General features: G+C 34.0%; 1 protein-coding gene across 8 annotated transcripts in view; it reads right to left on the bottom strand.

Annotated features, from left to right (window-relative positions):
• The window catches only part of NPAS3 (neuronal PAS domain protein 3), an 802,977-nt gene that overhangs the window by 537,954 nt on the left and 243,217 nt on the right, over window positions 1-21,806 (bottom strand). For 5 of the 8 annotated variants that reach the window (XM_016123628.2, XM_036239006.1, XM_016123629.2 and 2 more), the window contains 2 exons: window positions 13,391-13,635; window positions 13,229-13,279 (listed from right to left, as the gene is read on the bottom strand). In XM_016123628.2, the coding sequence (XP_015979114.2) occupies window positions 13,229-13,279; window positions 13,391-13,635 (296 nt within the window). The remainder of the gene's footprint in view (window positions 1-13,228; window positions 13,280-13,390; window positions 13,636-21,806) is intronic. The other 3 variants (XM_016123630.2, XM_016123625.2, XM_036239007.1) reach the window with 1 other exon arrangement.

The raw sequence follows: 21,806 nt of genomic DNA on the forward strand, positions 1-21,806 counted from the left end.
ATGTAAGGGAACAGTATATATATGTGGATTAAATTCTGAACAAGTAGCTCCATTTCATTGAATATTTCTTACAGCTATGCAGGATATGAAAAGATTGGATTTTTAAAAAGCAAACAACACTGACGAAGATCTCAACTCTCAGAATTAGAGAAATGTCTTTATCAAGTTAGTAAACTTCCTTGGTTGTCTTTGTTCTATGATCACCCTTATCAAATTAATCTATATTAATTTATGTCATTATATGTATATGATTTTGTATTTTAATAGAATGGTCTAATTCTCTTATGTAAAATCAAGTATATTATTGAAAAAAATGTGTTGAGGATTCTATCAGATTTTATCTTCTGCTGTCAAAAGAAGTTTGAGGGTTCTTTCCCAGGGGTCTGTAATTTACACAAATTATCTTATTTTCTTAACTCTTGTTACTGGAGTCAAAAGTGAATACTTTTTACTGCTGTAGCTTTTGGATAACCAGAGTGCAGAGGACAGATCTGAGACTAGACCCGATCTTATACTAGAAAAACTGCATGGTGCCTGTGATGCTAAACTACAAAGAATTAGCACATATTAATTCGGTGCTGGTTAAGTAAATGCCTGTGGCATTTCCTTCAGCACTTAAACTCATTTTTAGAGAATGGACTGCTGTAAAAGAATGTAGGCTCATTAAGAGTTTATTTCCTCAAAATGCTGAAGGATAGCAAGTTTCTACTGTGAGGGTGCAGAAAACTGCATTTATTTCCTCAGTGGCGGGGAGGGGGAGAGACCCAAAAGCTTTTTGTTTTTGAGCAAGCATCACAGGTTTGAAAATGAAGAATTTCATTTTGTTGTCACACCCTGCCTTACCTCGTTTCAAGGCTGGCTGTGTTTTCTTTACACAGAATGAAAGGAGCAGAAGCCAAATGCTTAAAATGAATGATCAACTTACAATTCATACGAAGCTATTCTTTCATGCTGCTCTGCTTAAAAATAGCATCATAAATGCACATCTGCAAAGACTGTGCAACCCCCCTTTCCTGAATTGTACAAATTATTAGAGTCGTTGACAAAAGATTTTTTTTGTTTCGGGGTTGGTCTGGGCACTCTCTTTGGCAGACTGCCACTTTTCTAGCAGTAGAAATATCGCTTGTAGAAAGCCACATTGTACTGAACAGCTGTTCTGCTAAAACATTGAGCTAGCAACCCAAGAAATGACTGACTTCACATGTGAAGCAAAACTGTTCCCTCCCTTTGTGCTAATTTAAATGAAATAAAAGTACAAAACATTCTCTTCCACGCCGTCTAGTCTTCCCTCCCAATTATAGGCTTTAGCGGGATGTGTGTGAGCTGGGTGCCAAGGTGCATGTGACTCTCCAGCTACGGCCCCAGCCACTGCTTAAACTTCAGCTGTTGTACTGTGAGGTTACAAGGACATCAGCCACTATTCTGATCTAAATCTTTCTCTATTCAGCTCTTAGATGCTGAGGGATTTTCTATGAACCATAAACATTAGAATTATGAAATTAAAAAATATACCTCATGCCAGGCTTTCTTCCACCTCTATGGAAAACTAAGATACTGGAGAGGGTATTAGGAGATTATATGTGATTAAGCTCTTGGTTAAGTATGGTATGTGATTCATACTTTTGGTTATTTCGCATTATGGTCGGATAATAGAAATATACATAAGTATTCTGTGTTCTAGACAGCATTTGAGTATTCTGTTTAAAACACTCTTCTGAAAGAAAAAATCTTCATTAGCTTAACTTAATATCTGAGGGACCACAAGTCTCATTAAATATCACCATGTTTACAGTTTTAGCTATATTTACCTGTAATAGATTACCTAACATCAGTGGGTATCTAAAATAAAGAACTGGAAAAAAAAAAAACTCATTTGAAAGTAGAACTTCATGAAGTAATTTTCTTGGAAAATAGTAAAAGTCTTAATGTTTTAAAATTATCTTAGATAAATTCAATATGCTCACCTATAAAAAACTGCAATTTAAAATCCTATTCACCTTGTAAGGCTCTGTTTAAAGGCTACCTTCTTGGTCCCCTCATTTGCCATTAATTGTTGCCTGTGATCACACATTACTTTGCTTAAACCTCTTTCAACATGAATAATATACTACCTTATTGTTCTGTGGCCATGTGGGTCACTCTCACTAGATTATAAACTCCTGGAGGGTTCACTTGTTTCCCCTCTTTGCATTCCCTATCGAGCCTAGTATAAAATCTTACAACATAAAAAGCATTCAAATGCTTAGAGGATAAATAGATAAGTAGAGTGAAAATAAGAAATATGACCTATTCCTGTTCTCTAATGACAAATGAAATTGTTACCCAAAAACCTACTCTGAGATTATATCCACAAAGGCAGAATTTGAGGAGGGACTTGTCAACTATATCCATCGTTTCAATAATCTGGCCTTTCATTTCAGATACAGCCTTTTTTAAGAATGCTTTTTTCTTATCATCTCAATGAAATATTTACATATTAATAAATGTATATAATCAATTTTATATTTCATTATGGTAAGCATTAAAATAACACTAAGTTGCCTTAACATCCCCAAATTGCTTATGTCATTTAAGAAACACTCGAAAATTCCTCTACTCTGTCACACAAGTTATGACCTTTTACATGTTAAAATCCCAAAATGTATTTCAAAATAAATCCTGCATGTTGAATATCTTTCTTTCTGATTAACATAATTTTGGAAATATAATCTTACCAGGAAAAAAAACCCACAAAACTCTAACATGATAAAAACCATAAATAGGGAATCCTATGTAAACTTAAGCTTCCCAATAGAATCTAGGCTTACCGCAATGTAAGAACCGCTGGATTCTCAGGCCCAGCTGTGCCACTTTTTCAGAAAGAAAACTAAAGCCAAAGAGATTGTTACTTATTCACAATCACAAAGATTTAAACTCTGGAGCGTCCAATTTCACTGGCCAAAACTTTGCTACTAATAAGACATTTTGAAGGCACATTGGAATGATTAGCTTCCATTGCATTCATATGTCTTGCAGGCTCCATTGGCTTTGTTTACATTGACTGTACCTTTATTATGAGTGGTTAGAATTCCCTGCGAGAGTCTTCTTTCCTAATCTCAGTAAAGGTGTTACTTAACTTTCCCAGTGGGAGATGTTCACAGAGCAAAAAATTTTGTGACACAAGAAGCTTTGATCTGACTGCCTACCAGGTGTAAATCACAAAATAGCATAGGCTGAAAGACTTGATACAGATGATACAGATTTTTCTATAACTTCAGGAGCTCCTTGTCCAGAGGAGATACAATAAAGAGCATGTTAAGCCAGGTGTCAGGTAAGAAAATATCACTGCCCCACTTTACCAAAGTTCCTGACTAGGCCCCAAACGATGCTTACCTGCATCTGCATCCCTGTTTTCCTTCATAACTCCCTAGAATATACAGCATTTAACACATTTTGCTATGGATCTTCATGGCTCTTTTCAAAATGGAAAATGATAGCAATTTTGCTTTTATGCTAACATTCTTGTAAAAACCTGGATACTATTCATCTATTTTTATAGAAGAAAGCCAATATTTTAAAGTATTTATATAAAACCCAAACTGTGTACACAGTCTGTTTTCATCATCAGAGCTGATATTCAACACAGCCTCATTTCCCAAACTGTAAAATTACATATGAGTGATGGGCTTTAATTATAAAACATTACTGAAAAGAAATTTCTAAGTCTCTGTAGTGAAATTCTGACTATGAACTCAAGAATTTTACTTTCTTCCAATCTCTTAGTACAGTAGTATTCACCCTTCGAGCACTCACTCCATACCTAGGGAGTGATGGATCTCAGTGGACAATGGCAAAAGACCACAATAACTGTCTCCTAGTGACTGGATTTTGTTCCTTTGGCAGCGAGTTAGTTTAGTATGTTGTGAAAATTAAATTATACTATACGATTTAGCCATATTTCTTCACTTTATGTACAAATGGTTTTGGAGATATATTTAATTCTATCTGCTTTAGTTCAGCTTTCCCGATCTATTCATTCTAATGCTGGTAATAACTTTAGGTTCTTAATATATAAATCCCACATTTTGCTTTTTCTAACAATTATTTTGTGATGATTACAGCCATATTATGCCTCAAACCACCAGATGAATCAAAAAGACAACTAAAAATTATGTGGGAAAATAAATCAAAACATTTATTTGCGCTGTCCAGTTGATTGGCTAGTTAAGTCAAAATGACCAAACAACAATCCTACATAGATATAGCTTTAATCATTTTTCTCTTTCAGAAGATCCTGCATCTAGTGAAGACTATCTGATTTGCCCTAGTTTGGATCATTTGCTATATTAAATTGAGAAAGCAGGCAAAAAACAGTGAACCAGATCATGCCAATAATTTTATATGACTTTATACTTCACTTGGCAATATATGCATTGCAGAAAATATATACATCCATGAAAACCTAGTAAAATATGCAACATCACACTCCTGGCTAGCACATAATTTAGTTATGCTGGCCATCATAGTACATCAATTACATGAAAATACATTAGCTCTGAAGATAAAAAAAAAATATAACACCTTACCAGCCACTCATTGTTATCACTATAACTTTAAAACAAACATAAGACTCAACCTGTTACAACTTATAGGATGTTTTCTTATCACATGGGTTCTAAAAAAGTACCTAAGTCCCTTCCGGTTCTATGTTCTTTACACGAGTTGCCAAACTACCACCTGCGGGTCAAACTCAACCTAACACTTGTCTCTGTACATCCCATGAGCTAAGAATATAATCTAAAAAAATTTTTTAAACAGTTTAAAAATAATCCGTAAGAAGATTTCATGGCATTTTATAATTAGATTTTAGTGTCTACAAGTAAAGTTTTACTGAAGTACAGCTATACTCATTCAGTTACAAATTATCTATGGCTGCTTTTGCACTATAACAGTAGGGATGAGTAGTTCCAGCAAAGACTTAATGGACTCCAGAGACTAAATTATTTATGTCCGGTTCTTTACAGAAAAAGTTTTCTGACCCTTGTTCTACAACTCTGTATCTAGTTTATTCTTGGCTGTCTTAACTTCCCCTTTTAGGCAATTTTTGACCAGAGTCAGGAGAATAGACAATGACGCAGGAGTCATAATTTTATTGAAGCAGGGAGGATATGGGGTGCATACCCATGTTCATGAGATTCCTTACTAATAAAAACGGGTCACCCATATGTCTTAAAGAAAATTATATGTAAATAGTTTAATCAATTTTCTTTCTTCCATATCTTGGTTCATATTGTAACTCTCAGTTAATCACATTTCTTAAATACAACCAGCACTGAAGCACCAGAGACAGCTGAGCCTGTGAGAACTCAATACTGACCGGCTGGAAAGGTAAGGAACTGGTACAGAACAAATTTGCATTTGGACAGAGATTTGTTTTGATGTTTCTGTCAGTAGAGTAAATTACAGTGGTTTTTCAAAAATAACCTCCTTATTTTGGAATAATTTTAGATTCATAAGACAGCTAACAAAATTAGTACAAGGAGTTCCTATATACTCCATCCAGCTTCCTCTAATGTTAGCATATAATTCCTTTTATACGTAAATTTTTATATTGAATTAGAACTCCTTTGCCTTTGAATAGCCTAAAATCTGTTTTCTAAATTTGGACACAACAGTAATATTTGATCTAAAAAGGTGTGGTCTCTACGCATGAGCCATGTATGAGCACACATGTTTATACATAATGTAAATGAGAAAAGAGATACTAATGAACAGCTGGTGACATGTGCTGAACATAGAAAACAAAGCACTTTTATGGAGGAAAATGTGCTTAATTAGGACTCTAAAAGCCCAAATTCCAGTCCAAAGTTTTTTATTGACATTGTGTCACTAAACTTTTTTCTATATCAGTTTTCTCAACACAATAGCAAGGGGATTGAAACAGAAAATCTAATGTATGATGTTGAAACTGAAAATTCCATTGACCTTCTTTTCCTGTCCAGGCTCTGACATTGGTTGACATATTAAGGACCCAGAAAGTTGTGAAAAGTTGTAGTCAATCAGTTGAAAGACATATTAATTTTACAGGTAGAGGTCACCACATGTTTATTAAGACACAGCTAAGACTTATGCACAGTATCTGAAAAAGCCATTTCTGAAAATCAAACAGTACAATTTCAATAGTATAAAGCAGTCAGAGGTGACTCCTTTTTGCTATGCCTATTAAATATTTTTATCTGAAGAGTGCTGAAACTATATATTGTGCTTTGCAAGAGGTAATAGAACTAACAAAATCACTTTAAAAAATTCTAGCCCAAAAAAACAGAGAACCTTGAAAGTCCTAAGTAAGTAAATATAATGTAGTATAATGCAATGCCACAGGACATCATGACTAAAATACTACATTACTAAGAACTAGTAGACTTCTTCAAATTAGTCAGATGTAATATAGAATATAAGTTCCCTAAAATTTGTCAAGTAAAGACAAGTAAATATATATACGTAAAGTTCTAGATTCATATTTTGTCTATGTAACATATTTGGCACTTATTTGATTTAAAACTTCATTTCGTGATGTCCTCTTTTCTTTCATTCACAATGATTGCACGTATGCACATCTTGATAATCGATAGATAAAAGTTTTTAAGAGAAGGCACTGTTGCATAATTTTGAACCCATAGCATAAGGGAGATATGACACCTTTATGTAATGGAAGTTAAGTAAAAGAAAAGGAAAATAGAAATTATTGGCAGAACGTGAAGAGTTAGAGCATATGGCTATTAAAATTATTAATAGAAAGCTTCAAGAAAAACCCTGTAGTCAAAGGAGAGGCTAGTTTGAGATAATAATTGTAACATCCTTTCTAAGGAACTGGGGTTTTTAATTAGAAAATAAACAATAGTTCAGACCAGAATAACTGACAAAATAAAATCCAAATGAGGAAACTAAGGTCAAGAGATGACATTATAATCCAGGTCACATGGTATATTTAATTTTATCAAAAATTCTCATCCTCCATCCTTCCTTTTTATCTTTCACATTTATCTCTAAATGAATGGTAAATACTTCCAGGGCCAGGATCGTGTCTTATACTCTCTCTATATGCCCTAACAATATTCAGCAGAGGACTCACTAAGGATTTACTAAGAGAAGGTACTCAGATATTTGTTGAATGGAAGTAAATTTATACATCCAAGACACTTATGGGTTTGAGACAATCGCTTTTAACTTTCAGCTCCTCAGCCTGTATATTACATGAGAGAAACATGTTGGTAGGGGAAAGCCATTACAGGTCAAGGACTAGCAGCTTATCCTGGGGGACGAGGGTGGGGGTGGGTACTTACATTCTTTCCTCTTTCCTAATCCATATTCTGTTTTATTTACCCATAGTTTCACACTATTCCCCTCATTCTCCTTTTTATTTTTACTTTTTTCTTCCTCCTATCCTATGACTTTAACCCACCCATAGCTCTCATCGGCATTATTTAGCTCTGCTAATATAATCTAATTCTATACAATTTAATTTTAAAAGATGGTTAAATATTTATTTTTCTAGGTACTGCACATGGAGGCATAAACATGCAGAAGATGACCCAGACTGTTCTGTCAAATAGTTCTTAGTCTAACTATAGAGACATGTATCTAAAGAAAAAATTGGGAACTAGATAATGGTGGTGTTTGCACAAAATTGTGGATGTAATTAATGCCCCTGAATTGTACGCTTAAAAATGGTGAAAATGGCAAATTTTATGTTATATATCTCAATAAAACTATTAAAAATTACCAAAAAAGAAAAATACAAATTGATAATAAAGCAACATAAGGCTTATCGGTAACATACAGGAAGAAATGACTAACATTCTGGGGAAGGAGAGATCTACATAAGAAAATGACATCTTAACTGGGTTTTAAAAGATGAATATGAGTTCAGAAGAGGGAAAAGGGCATTTCAGCCAGATGACAGCATGTACAAAAACATATAAACGTATGGTTTTGGTATTCACTATCGCTAGAGAAAAAAGATGAAGAGAGTAGGGAAAGGACAAATAGATAAATCCTGATATAGGATGCAAAGGAACACACATGTTTCTTTTGTCCACAATTTCCAGAATTCTCTACAAAAAAAAAAAAAATTCCTTAAGAGGTATTATGTGCTTTTGCACACCCCTCTTACACCTTTGGCATTGCCATGATAAGAACGTCTCCCAAATATCTGCTGAGGCCTGATGCAAGGCAGACCTGAAATGAACCCTCAGCAAGGAGTCAAGCCCAGCCAGAACTGTCGCAAGAAGCAGAACCACCCAACTCATCTCAGCCTATATTTGCCAACCCCAGACTAACTAGCTATATGAGGGGTAAAAGCTTTGTGGCATGTTACTGAGATATGGTAACTGCTTGTTGCCCTGGTAATGGCTAACTAGTTTACCTGAATATTCATGTGTTCTTAGTCATCACTCTTACATACATGTTTTCATTGAACTGATATTAGAAGTTGAGAGTAATACCGAATGCTCAATATTGCCAGATGCACTGAAAACAATGTGGCATGTAGCAAGAAACCAGCAATGCTTTATGATATTCTTTACGCTGAAAGTCTCCCTTTGTAGATATCACAGCTTTTCCCGATAATGCTTACTTTGCTATCATTAAGCTCACATTATGATCCTAGAGAAGTGTGGCAATATAAGCATCACTTGTTCAAATATGATGTAAAATTTTTAAAAAGTAAAAGCTTAGTTCTTAAATGAACTTTTCAGAAGTCATAACTTCACTAGAAAGACATAAAATGATAATAGCATATAATTAAAAAGGCTTCCTGGAAGCATACCTAAGAAAAGGCAATTATATCACATCATATTTCCATATACTAGTAAAATCTGGCATTCGCTACCAAAATAAACAGGATGAGCACTGGAAGCTCAGCTTTTGGATGGTTCCATTTCCATTTGGTGCCACCACTGATGCTGGATTGAGGTGAATGGAACTTGAGCCTAGAGCAGAGAGTCAGGCCCTCAGTCTACTGAAGATGATGGAGGTAAGAATAAGCACCAAACAAGAACCAGGTTTCCACCTCTGAACCTACTCTCCTAGCCCTACAGGGAGCTCTGTTCAGAACCCAAGAGTTCAGTCTGGGTTCTACCATTTACCCATGTAAAAATAAAAAAAGTACCACAGATAGGTGTCCATGCCATGTACTGAATCTAAGAACTTCCATTCCACATGTTTGTTTTCTTTTTTTAATCATGAGAAATACAACTCTTGTCCCAAAACATAAATGTCACTTGGCAGAAAGAAATGCATGCTGTAAAATTCCAGAACAGGAACTGGAAGACCTTTGAGCTGTTTAGACCAAGAAGACCTATCACTCACTTAGTCTTGGAGTCTCTACCTTCTACGGAAACAGAAGCATTTTATAAAAAAAAAAAACAAAAAACAAAAACAAAAAACAACCAAAACCTATAATGAGGACAACCCTTATAGTAATTCAATGTTACTCTGAAGGATGTCCTATACACATTTACCCAACATGACTATTTTAAAGAAATCCATTAAAAATCATTGCTTAAGTAACATTCTGGTCTTTGGCTAAGAATAAATTATGTGTTCCTTAAATAAAGACCTGCAGGTCTCTCCTTTCAGAAATATCTACCACTTAATTCAAAATAGATGTCTGGAATAGAGAAGGGAAATTCTATGAAAATAAAGTTCTTCCCTAATGTGTTTAGTCAATTTTAATCACCAGTTGTCTTGCATTTTTCAATTTTTCCTTCCGAAGGCTAAAAATGCCTTATATTTTACATATGGCATTTTAGTGTTGGCTGTCACACACATAGGCAAATTGTTCTATAAAAGCTACATTGTTTAAATTAAAACTTATGCTTACAGTGGTAAATATTCCCAGATTAATAGAGTTGCAGCAGATATACGACAAAAATTGACTGAAGTCTGTGATATTAGAAAGACGGAAAATTTATCTAGTTTTAGTAAATGTCAAATCAGCAGCTATTGCTTTTAAGATTAATAAAAGATATAATGGTTTCCAGATAGCCTCTAAATAGAGATTACTATGAATGGAGAAGTGATTTACCAACAGTCACCACAATGAGATTTCTTTAAAGGTTACAATCATCAGTTATTTAGCTGAAACACTGCTGAGAATGCCTGGTCATTTCTTGAATAATGCATAATGTTCATTGTAGATTTGATCTGTATTATAACAATACAGATATTTCTAAAATAATGGGAAAAACTATCTGTTACCTTCCATTTGCTTAACATATCATTTCCATGAAGTAATTGACTCAGAACGTATTACACACTGTCACCTGAGTATTCTTTCTGCAAGCATAACTTGTAAATAATCTACATACGATTGGCATCAAAATACAAACTCATCAACCTTTATAGACTTTTAAGAAAAGATGTGATGAATACAGGGCAGAGTAAAGAATCTTTCTGAAGTAGTACATTAAAATGATTAAATTTCTATATAGTTATGTAGACAAATTTAAATTTAAGCTTTAAAATTTAATTATTAACTTGAACAGCTCATAATACTTTTTAAAAAAATGTTGCCTATGATGTTTAAGTACTTTTCATATAAATTTCCTAATGTCTTTAGGTTTATGTAAGAAACTGCTTGAAGAAGCATGAAGTATAATGTCTATTGTTTTATTGTTGGATCATGAACTGCACTTTCTATGATGCTACAGGCTATTTATATAAGCTTGTTTATCCATATGAACTTCTTCAAGGGCACAACATAGAAGACCTTAATAAATAAAATGAATTTCTCTTCGTGTTGTTTCATGAATGTTTGATCAGAATGAGTAGCAGGTTTGCATTAAAGCAATAAAATATACATCTATTGTGCAGCAGAATCAGTTCACAGAAAGTGCCCACTGCATTCCTCGCAACTTTGGGAGGAGAGTAAACAGGAAAGAGTCACTTTGCTTACAGCTTCAGTTCTAGCCCATCACCAATTTGCAAAAAGTCGATGAAATTTTTAAATAATAAAATCTGTGATCTCCTTCCAGGTGCCTACACATCCACCCTAACTTCCTTCTTTTTCTCATTGACATCATCATGTCCATGCATAGACTGAAACCCATAAGAGCAGAATCCATAATTACCTTTCTTTTTATCCAACTTTATCATCACAAATAGTCACAGAGTTGACTTGGTTGAAGGCCACAGAGTAAAAATGTATTATTAGTCACACTCCAAAGCTGAGAGAATGCTCACTTGAAATGTCTGATGATGATGATGATGCAAATCAAATTATCATCATTAGAAATGAATATGATGATAGAAAGAGCAGTAGACAAAAAATAAAAAAAAACAAAACTGAAATCTAGATCTGAGAATAGTTAACTGTAAATCTTTTCTATATCATTTTCCTCACCTATAAAATGAGGGCATAGTTCTATATGATCTATAGTTTTGTATTTCTAAAAGGCCATAATTCCAAAAGTAAACAAGATTATTACAACAAAGAAGAATAGAACCATTAGGTTTTTCTACTTTGTTAGGCACCACTATCAAAAAATCCTATAAACAGTGAACTCTTTTAAATAGAAATGTAAATAAAAGATGATTATGTTAAATAACTTAATACAAGTCTGGCTCCTTCATCAGCATATTTAAAATTTAATAGTAACGTTTTGCACATTGTGTGATCTCTAACTTGTTCCATCTATCCTTTCATCTTGCATGATTTGGAATAAACATGAAGACAGCCTACTGAATAAGCTCTTATTTATATAGTAAATATTTACTAGGATTATAGTCACATCTTTAGCTTGGGAAAATTCCCTACTTCTTTAGCATCTGGAACATGGATTGGTGTATTACCAAGTTGACATCTACATTCTGAAGGGCAGAAGGGCTGTAAACGGACAACATAAATGTGCCTTGGTTTGTTTGTACTCTGCTGACATCTTGTCCTTGAGAGCTACCTCTGCTGTGTGTTCTTCTCAACCTTTGAATGTCAGTCTTACACTCTAGAGCAAGAGTCTAGGAACTATGGCATGTGGGTCAAATCCAGTGGCAGCTGCCTGCTTTGTAAGTACGGTGTTATTAGAACACAGCCACGCCCTGTTGTTTATGACTTTACATACTGTCTATGGCTTATTTCATGCTATACTGGCAGATTTAATAAATTAACTGACAAAACCTAAAATTTATTATATGGCCCTTTACATAAAATGTTTGTCAACCCCTTCTCTAGAGGAAAAAAAACTTGGTACAATTTAAATTGTAATTTTCCTCCTCTCAAAAGCATAAGAAACACAATCCCTAAGTAATGGCATGGATTTGAACAGATTAACACATGCATATACACATATATGATCATGCCTCTTAACACAGAATTATAAATAGTCACTGCTTTTGACCCTTCATTTTAATTTGAACTCTATAAGAGGTTACAGCTCCCCACTAGTACTCTTTCCTACAACAGCCAAGAGTGTGGAGATTTCTCCAAAGGTAGCTGCTAGCCAAGAGTAATCACATAACTAGAGAAACTAACTCTTCCCCCAGCGGTTCCTTCCGCCAAAGGTCTGGTTTTATTCCATGCTCATCAAGAGTCTACTCTAGACACAAGGTTAGGACACAAGAAACTAGCAGAGCACTTAAGTTCTACACCTTGAATAATACTCCTTTAAAGTCAGAAAATAAAATGACTGACACCACATATACAGGAATAAACATATGCGTGCATATTCGTATGCTAGAAATGCCATAAATTATTAGGAGTTTTGAGAACACAAAAGAAAATACATCCCTTAAGTATCAGTGTAAAGGAGGATAAAACTTTAAAATAATATGTTTTAAGGGTATTTGCACTAAGGATTTGGAGGACAAATATATGTTTTATATTTATAACTTTTAGGCAACATGTATAGAGAGTTGAAACATTAATACATAGATTGAATTTTTATTAGTCAATAAATCATTACTCAAAATGCCTGCTACAGCTGGATTCTGTTTCCTTCCTCTCTTTGGTTACTAAAGAGAAAATATTAGCTCCACTCTTTAGCAAATATTCTCATATTCCATCAATCAATAAGAATTTTCATGTATTACCATAACATAAATTAAATCCATAACATAAATTAAAGCACTTTAATGTAAGTCATTTCATTCTCTGAAATTCATTTCATTTTTCTGAAATTTATATTAAGTGATAGAATATTTAGGCTGACAGACGTTTTGAAAAGAAAATAGAAATAAAAGAGGTTCATTTCACCTTCACATGGTGTCTTTCTCATGCAGAGTTCAGATTTCCACATTTGTATCCCTTTAAAGGATTTGATATGCAGGAAAAGAAGAAAGGATGATGGTAAACATTTCATCTTAGAGACACCTACAGACCACCACATTATAGAATGAATAGGGGCTTAAAACTTACCTTTTACTGATGTGTTTGGTGGAGGGCCTTCCATTCGCAAGTTCCATGGAGGGTCCCCCTGGTTAGCAAAGTCCCTCATTTTCAGATAGCTAATTGTAAGTCGAATGATGGATGCCTTGTCAAGCTGGCTAGTGATGGCTGCAGGAAGAGGCAACAACTTGGCCAATTCATAGAACTCAAAGTTTTCTTTTCCCCGGCGGGAGCGAGCAGCATCTCGGGATTTCTCCTTCCTCAATGCTTGTAAACTGAAATCAAAGGAGTGAAAAAGTATTTTTTAGAACATGTGATTCTCTCATCAGACAGAAACTGCTTTCATTTTTGTTTTGTTCGCCCCTGACCGCCCCCCCCCCCCGCCCGTCCCAGCAAAAAGCTCCCAAAATTGTCTTTAAAATTCCAGGGGTCAGAGTAAAATGAGTTCCAGACAATGTCCCTATGACCATAAATTTTACCTCTAGACTCAAATGCCATAAACTCAAATGCACTGAGTAAAAATAGTTTGCTTGTTAGGTTTTTTTTCTCCAAGTGACCATGCAGTGACATACATTCATTGTTCTAAGACATAAGATTTACAGGTGATACTTGTTATTTTCAACTATAGTCAATTTAAAAGACTGGGCTTGTATTCACACATCTATTCTCAAGCTAATAGTTCTGTTCATTTAACTGTTATCCCTACAGAAGAATCTTAAGCCATCAAAAGGACACGTTTAAAAAAATTTATTTCAAATATCATTTTGGGGGGTAAAAAGAATAAACACAAACACAATTCACAGAATCAATGAATAAAACGTTGATGTGCTTTCAGCCCTCAATAAAGATCAAGACCTTCAGTCAGATAAAGAAATCATCCTATTAAAAATGAAGATTTCAATGTAACTTTATAAATGTGCTGGTAATTAGCTGATAAGAGAATATTTTCATTCTTTACTAATGGACATACATTAGTAGATGGAGAGATCCTCTGAAATACTGGAGAACAAAGTACATTGCCCGGAAAAGTCAAACTTTAAGATAATATAATTTTAATGTTGAAAGATAAGGCCCCATATGGGTTATTAAAATTTATAAACATCATAGACTTATTACTTCACAGAAGAGGTAACAGGTGAAATCCAGCATTTTTCTTTAACTATTCATGTGCACTTCTGTTTGAAGTTTGCTCACATTACTGAGGCAGAATTTGGCACAACTAAAGTTGCTTGTGAGCATCTGACAAGAGAATTCCACGTACTCTGAATTGCTCTGTTTTGTGTCTGACAAGAAATAAATTCAAAATCAGATCCTGATGACAAATAATTGGATAATATTTACAATAGCCAGGTACTACTAATATCATTTGTAAGTGTCGATTTATTAAACTCTGAAAGCATTTTAAATCTTTGAATTTAAAATCTTAGCATTCTGGTTTCACATTATAAAATAAGAAAGAGACAAACAAGCAAGGAAGCAAGATTGGAGGAATAGATCGAAATGAGTTCAAAGTGTGGCTCTTATCTCTATTAGTATAGTAGGGACAATAACATTCCACATCACATTATAGCATTCCTGATACTGTTCATGATGTAAACACTGTATTCACTGCATACTCAAAACATCTTATTGAATATATAATTTAAAAAAAAAATTATTTTACTATTAGTTCCAAGCATAAAGTACATTGGTTAGACATTTATATAGTTTATAAAATGGCCCCCTAATTGCTTTCCCTCCTCTGGCTAAGTAATGCCATAATGCTCTGGTCAAAAACTTGCTAGGCTAATAACCCAATCAGTTTCATGTTCACTCTATTCATACAATATTCTACTTTAGCTAACTAATGTATTTCTTAAAATTAGACAAGATAATACTATTGATTTCAAAGCCACAGCAATCTCAGGTAACACAACTTGGTTTGTTAAAGTCTCTTAAAAGTGATAAACTGAGGCAGAAACATCACTAATTTACAAGGAAAAGACATGTCACTTATTTCCCAATATCTTAGCTGGCCTCAATTCTGCAAATGCTAAATTTTGGCTAGAATAAAATTATGTAAATAAAGTAAGAGGAGCCTTAAAATCCGATATATAAGTATAACCAGAATCCAGGTTAACACCTTAAGGTAAAAGAATGATTCACATCTCTCCTTTTGTATCATAAAAGCAATCTAACACCATTAAGTCACCCTTGCCAAAAGAATTGTCCTCACATGTTTTCTCTACCACTTGTAGAGAGCAGTGATTCCAGTTCAGTGTTTTGTTCTTTTTGTGTCCTTATAATTGACTACCACTCCAGAATGTGGGATGAACTTATTTCTTTTTTTGCAGGGGGAGGTCCAGTAAGTGACTACAATAGAGCTCTAGAGCAGGGACTGCAAATTCAAGGGCTCTAGGGGTTAAGGCAGAAAATATCAATGAATAGACAGGCCTGATGGTGACTATTTGATCTGGAGGACACACAAAGTTTCAGCTGATTGCTGCTTTGGGGTAAGGCGTGCCTCGTGTTGGTTTTTCTATTTCTAGAGATCAAAACCTGAATTCTTATATCACATTTCCAATTTTATATTTCATTTTATGTTAGCTAATTAAAATTTCAAAAATCATGCAAGCCACATGAAATATGTCATTTGGTAAATAATGGAGCAGGGGCTCATCTAACAATGGGATAATAATTTGGAAGATCACCTTCAAAGGTAGTTTTACATAGATGTTATATGTAACTTTCCTTTACACATGTCACTCAACTGACTATAAATGGACTCATTTGTTATCTAATATTATTAAAATTCATCCTAGGAATTTCTCTATTGAACTGAAGTTAGGCAATTATTCTGAAATGATATTAATGCATAGGCTTATCAATAATCTAAGGGGAAAAAACTAAACCTGTAGTGAAGAAAACCCAAGACCGCAAGGAGTAACCCAATAGGCTCCAAAAGCTAATAGAGGGGAAATGGTTTCTTATGTGAACTCAGGGAAAGGGAGTACGTGGGCACTAATGCCTTGAGATGTCTTGCCTAAACATAGCCCTTTGACATATGACTTCTCTAAAATAACCCTGGGCAGAATTTTATGTGTTTCTGCCCCACCTTCTTGTTGTTTTTCTCTTCTCCACAGCCTCCTCCCCTTTTTAACTGAACACACACTGTTACCCTACTGGGGTAATCTTCTTGGCTATAATCTTAATAACAAAGGGTTTCCATGACTCCCACATTACATCATTATGCAAACACCACAGCTCAGAAGACTTTCAGAATGATAGCCCTGTGTCCATAATAAGTAGTAATTGATTTTGAGGGCAACAGCAATAAAATACAGTCAAAGGATTATAGAGATTGTGGAGAGGATGATAGAATAGATGAAACTAAAGACCATAAGACAATGACACAGATTGTGGATTAATCTTTTGTCTGATTTTGTGAAGTAGAGCCTAGTCATAAGCAATTCTCAAATTGAATTAAGGACTACATGAAAACAAGATAAACACATTTCTGTTCTAAACCTATATATATAAAAATCATATATATACGTATATATATATACATATATACACATATATACACATATATATATGATTTATATATACGTATATATACATACATGATTTATATATGTATATATATGATTTATATATATATACATATATACGTATATATATACACACACACATATATACATATATGTGTGTGTGTGTGTGTGTGTGTGTGTATATGATTGTATTTGCAGAGTACTAAAGAAAGAATGGGTTGGTTGTACCTGGGTAAGATGTTATAGTATTGATCTCTGCCATCTAAAATATGATTAAGCTTCAGAACCAAAGTAAGTTACTCCCTGGGCCCAAACTTCCTGCTGCTCTAATGTTCTTCTGCTTAGGCTCTGAATAGCAGGAAAAAGAGACTCTGCCTTAATCCCTGGGAAATCAAAATCCCAACTCTCTTTGATAGGGATAGTATCAACCTCACCGATAATTACCAACAACAACCAAAAACAAACAAACAAAAAATCAACTACCATTTCAAAAGAGAGACAGATACATTTATAAAGATATAAATAAAATCTGAAAGTCATTTTTAAAATGTGTGTATTTTGGAGAAGACAGTGATTTTCACATTCTCCTTAGGGGTCCCATTTCCCCAGCCAAAAAGGTAATCTAATATCTAAATTTCCCCTTAAAAGCCTTATAAAGTTAGATGCCCTCTCTTTTTTGTCATCGATGTTGCCAGAATTTATCCTAAACAAGTATTCCTGGTTTAAAAAATATTATTTAATCTGTTTCTTCTAAACACTTTGAAAGAATTTTTACAAATTTCTAAAGTTATACCTTAAGCATAGATAATAAGTAATCAAAAAAATTACTGGTAATGACATTGCTTGTTGAATATAAAGTGATTTTTTTAATCCCCCTATATATGTTAAGTCCTTTTGGCAAATGGTGTATTTTGTGCAAAGACTATGGTGAAGGAGTTAGAAAACCCACCTTGGTCATTTGCAGGCATTATGATTCTAAGTGACAAAGTTGAGCCTCAATTTTATAATCTTATAAAATGAGGATGACAAAAGAGGCAATGACTCATATGATAATTTCTATGATAGTATATTATAAACTATAAGAAAGTAAACTCCTCAGACAATTCTAGATTTTAACAATTAAAATAGTTAACAATTGTAAACTCTAAATCTGGTAGAGTCCACTTCAGAATTTTACAACAGAGAAGAATTTTAAGAAGTTAGATAGGAATGCCCAAATACAGTCAACCCATCCTTAAACCTACTTGGAAACACAGGGGTTAGGAGTAGGCTCTGTAGACAGGCTGTGGGTATTCACATTATCACAGTTACTAGCTAGGCAGCCTTGGCTAGGTCTATCACTCAACATCTTTAGGCCTCAATTTCCTCACCTGGAAAACGGACATTTTAATAGTACCTACTTCGTAATATTCTTGAGAAGGAACTGAGCTAATGTATGTAAAGTGCTAAATGCCTACCATATTGTAAACATTATATAAGCATAAACTTTTATTATAATAAATACAAAACTTATCAGGGGGAAAAAAATAGCCAAACTGTTTTACTCCTAATACCACATCGAATTCTCAGCCCATCTCTCCATATTCTTTATAATTTTTTCACCAAGCTTTTCTAACATCAATTTTAATTCTAGTTACAGTTTCTATAATTCTCTATACTTGTTTGCTTTCCTCATTATCCTCTCAAAATTCTTTCTATACTGCCACTTATGACCATCACTTTAGTCAATTTAATGTAATGACAATAAAAATCAAACCAAGGGAAATAAAATCAAAGTGCTAACTTCTGTCTGGCAACAATTCTAAAACTGCCTATTTTTAAAACTCCTACTGTGTTCTTTCAAATAATGACAATCACTTTAAGTTCTGTCTGATGTCTTTCTCAACATGTCTTCCACACTTGCAGAAGGTAGAGATTAAGAGTATGGATTGTGGAGCCAGACTGCTTATATTTAAATCCTGGTGCTCTAACTTACTAATTATGTAAACTTGAGCAAACTAACTTATTTTTCCTCAGTTACTCTCATCTCTGTAATGGGATGATATTATTCTCTGCTTTATAAGGTTCTTGTTGGAATTAAACTGAGTTAGTTATTTTTATAAAACATTTACAGTAGTGCCTGGCACATAGTAGTACTATTTAAGATGTGTTGAATGAAAAATCTAAGCTCACTTCACAGATTATTCTATGCTTTGAGTTCCACAATGTTTGTGTATAATGTACGCTCTGCTCTGACCAATATGATTTATAGTCACTGGTTCTGACATATCACATTATTTACTTAAGCGAAATAAAAATCCTTTACCATAGAGACATTGGCTTTTCATTACAGTCTTCCTTATGTCAGTGGTCTATATACTGTATACCATAGGCATATTTAATGAGTTGTTCATCTAAAAAATATATGTTTAATTAGTGGAAAATTAAAAGCTTACAAATAAATAATTTTCTGTACTAGGAATAGTAAGTGACCATTTATTAGTTCACTAATATAGATAAAAACTGGCATTCAGTTGCAAGACAAGCAATTTTGTTTATATATAAAAATGAATATCCAAAGATTTGTTAAGGGAATGGATTACTAAGGAAGATTGCAAAAGTTTCCATGGAAGACTTCAAAATTACAATGATAACTATTAGTTAGAAAAAGCAAATGTGTACTCTTAGCAGAAAAATGATCTTTCAAAACATCACAAATCTAAAGGTTCTCCTTGATGTCAGGCAAAGCCCCAAAATCCAGGACCATGGAGAGCTCACCCAGCACACTGGTGATGGGGAAATGGAAATGTGGCAGCATGGATGGTTTTGGTCTCCATACTGTGGGTAAAGCTGAAACATCAAATGCTATTTGAGCCATAAATGAGTAAAAGATAACAACAACAACAAAAAAGGTATGAAAAGCAAAAGAACAGGCACAGCCACTATCGGAAAACCAATATTATGAAAATGACTCATGATTTGCAATCTCTCAGAAACTGCCTGGAGCTGGATAAGGACGCTAATTGTTTACTGGGCCACTTGTCCATGGTGGAAAAAAAAATAACTCTGGACTTGATGACTCATTAAATTAAGAGAGTTAAGTTATCTTTTGTGGCTGATCAAATTTAACTTTGAGAAATTGATTACTTTGGTTTCTTCACATAGTTTTAATGATTATGGAAGTAACATAGCTGAGATCTACAGACAATAACAAAGAACAAAAGTAATTGTCAGAGAGTAACAACAGAAGGTAAGTCAACTTAATCAAATGTTTCTTCCTCTCAGATGACTTCTTTATAGCCACATTTTTAAGTTTTGTTAAAATTTATATTTGTGGAACAGGTTCTGATATGGACATTATTGATAAATCCGCACTACCTCTACATAAAAATCCTGTCTCTAAGCCTCAGTTTTAACAGCTTCACATAAACTTTTGGAATACAATAACCAGTCTTTATAAAAGAATGAGGCAAATTTTGGTCACCTAACTATAGGGAAAAGGAAAGGTAGCGTCAAAACCGCTTTCAATTTTACCTTTTTAAAGCACTGCTAAGGAGTCAGACAGGCAGGTTTTTATGGATTTTCCTACTTGTTTTGCTTAGGAGAACCCAGCACTACAGACTTCTACTATTTATCAATTAATCTGGCATGCAGCCTCAAAGGAAGAAGGTCGACCTGTATTAAAAATGCAGCCATCAAAAATTCATCAAAGGCTTCAGCATTTTAACTCATGAACCTTTGAACACCTGCATACTTGTCAGATCTCTGGTCATAGTTAATGGTGAAGTCTATAGTTACTCCAATACCTACACTTGCCCTGACATGAGCTGAATGAGGAGGCTTCACAGAGAAAAGGTAAAGATTCTATAAGCACTGCTTGCCCTTCTTCATAACTTTCAATAAAACAGCCCACCACACATTGACATCACATACAGTTCAAAGTCAATCAAATTGGCCTACTGCAAAGAAAAAAATCTTTCAGGAGTATTTTTCCCTATGATTGTAAATATCAGCTTTGTTACAAGGTATTATAATTGAGAAATGCATAAACAACTATTATCTGGTAGGATTATGCACAACATAGCTCACAAATTGAAGTCTTTAATGCTCTCTAAGAAAAGGTTATAATTTCAGAAACCTTCCTTTAATGTATGAAGAAAGCAGTATTGTATAGGCTGGAAGTTAAAACTGGAACCTTCAAGTTCAAGGTAAGAACTCTGCCGCTTAACTAATGCACTGCTCATAGCTGTCATCATTAATTTATGTTAGCCTCTGTAAACATCAAGAGTATAATAGGCCAATTTCACAACTAAATATAGATGCACATTTTGCCCTTATATAAATGGCAGATTGCTGCTGTAGATCATCACTGCAGCAACACGTCAGTAAAGATGCACTGTTTGATGGTCTGATGCTCACACAATATATAAAACCAGTTGTAATGGTTGTTTGGAAGCAAAGTGTAACATAGCAGCAAAATTTCATTTGTTCCACAAACTCAGGATATATTAAGCTTGGCTGACAAAGACTGTTTGATGTGCTAAATCAGTTTGACCTTCATTCTTGCTTTATTTTTCTCATTTAACATGTGAAATGACCATTATTTTTCCCCAAGTAAGAAAATATCATGAAATTGATAGCTTTAAAAAATGCCAAAAACATCTGCAGCTGCTAACATTTGACAAAGTATCAAAATCAAGATGTGTTCTTAAAATTTTTACACTGAAATACATTCAGATTGAATAATCATGACCCATTTTTGACTTGTGGTAAAATAGATCAAAAGAGTAATTAAAGCCATTCAAATGAATGCCTTTCCTCGTCTTCAGAAAATGCCTTGTGTATGTTTGAACTTAATAATTAAATTAATTGGTTTTAGCCAATGAGCATTTTTATTCTTAACACTTTAAATAAGAGGATTTAATTCCAGAATG

This window comes from Rousettus aegyptiacus, unplaced genomic scaffold (genome assembly GCF_014176215.1).
Source record: "Rousettus aegyptiacus isolate mRouAeg1 unplaced genomic scaffold, mRouAeg1.p scaffold_m13_p_3, whole genome shotgun sequence".
NCBI classification, from domain to species: Eukaryota; Metazoa; Chordata; class Mammalia; order Chiroptera; family Pteropodidae; genus Rousettus; species Rousettus aegyptiacus.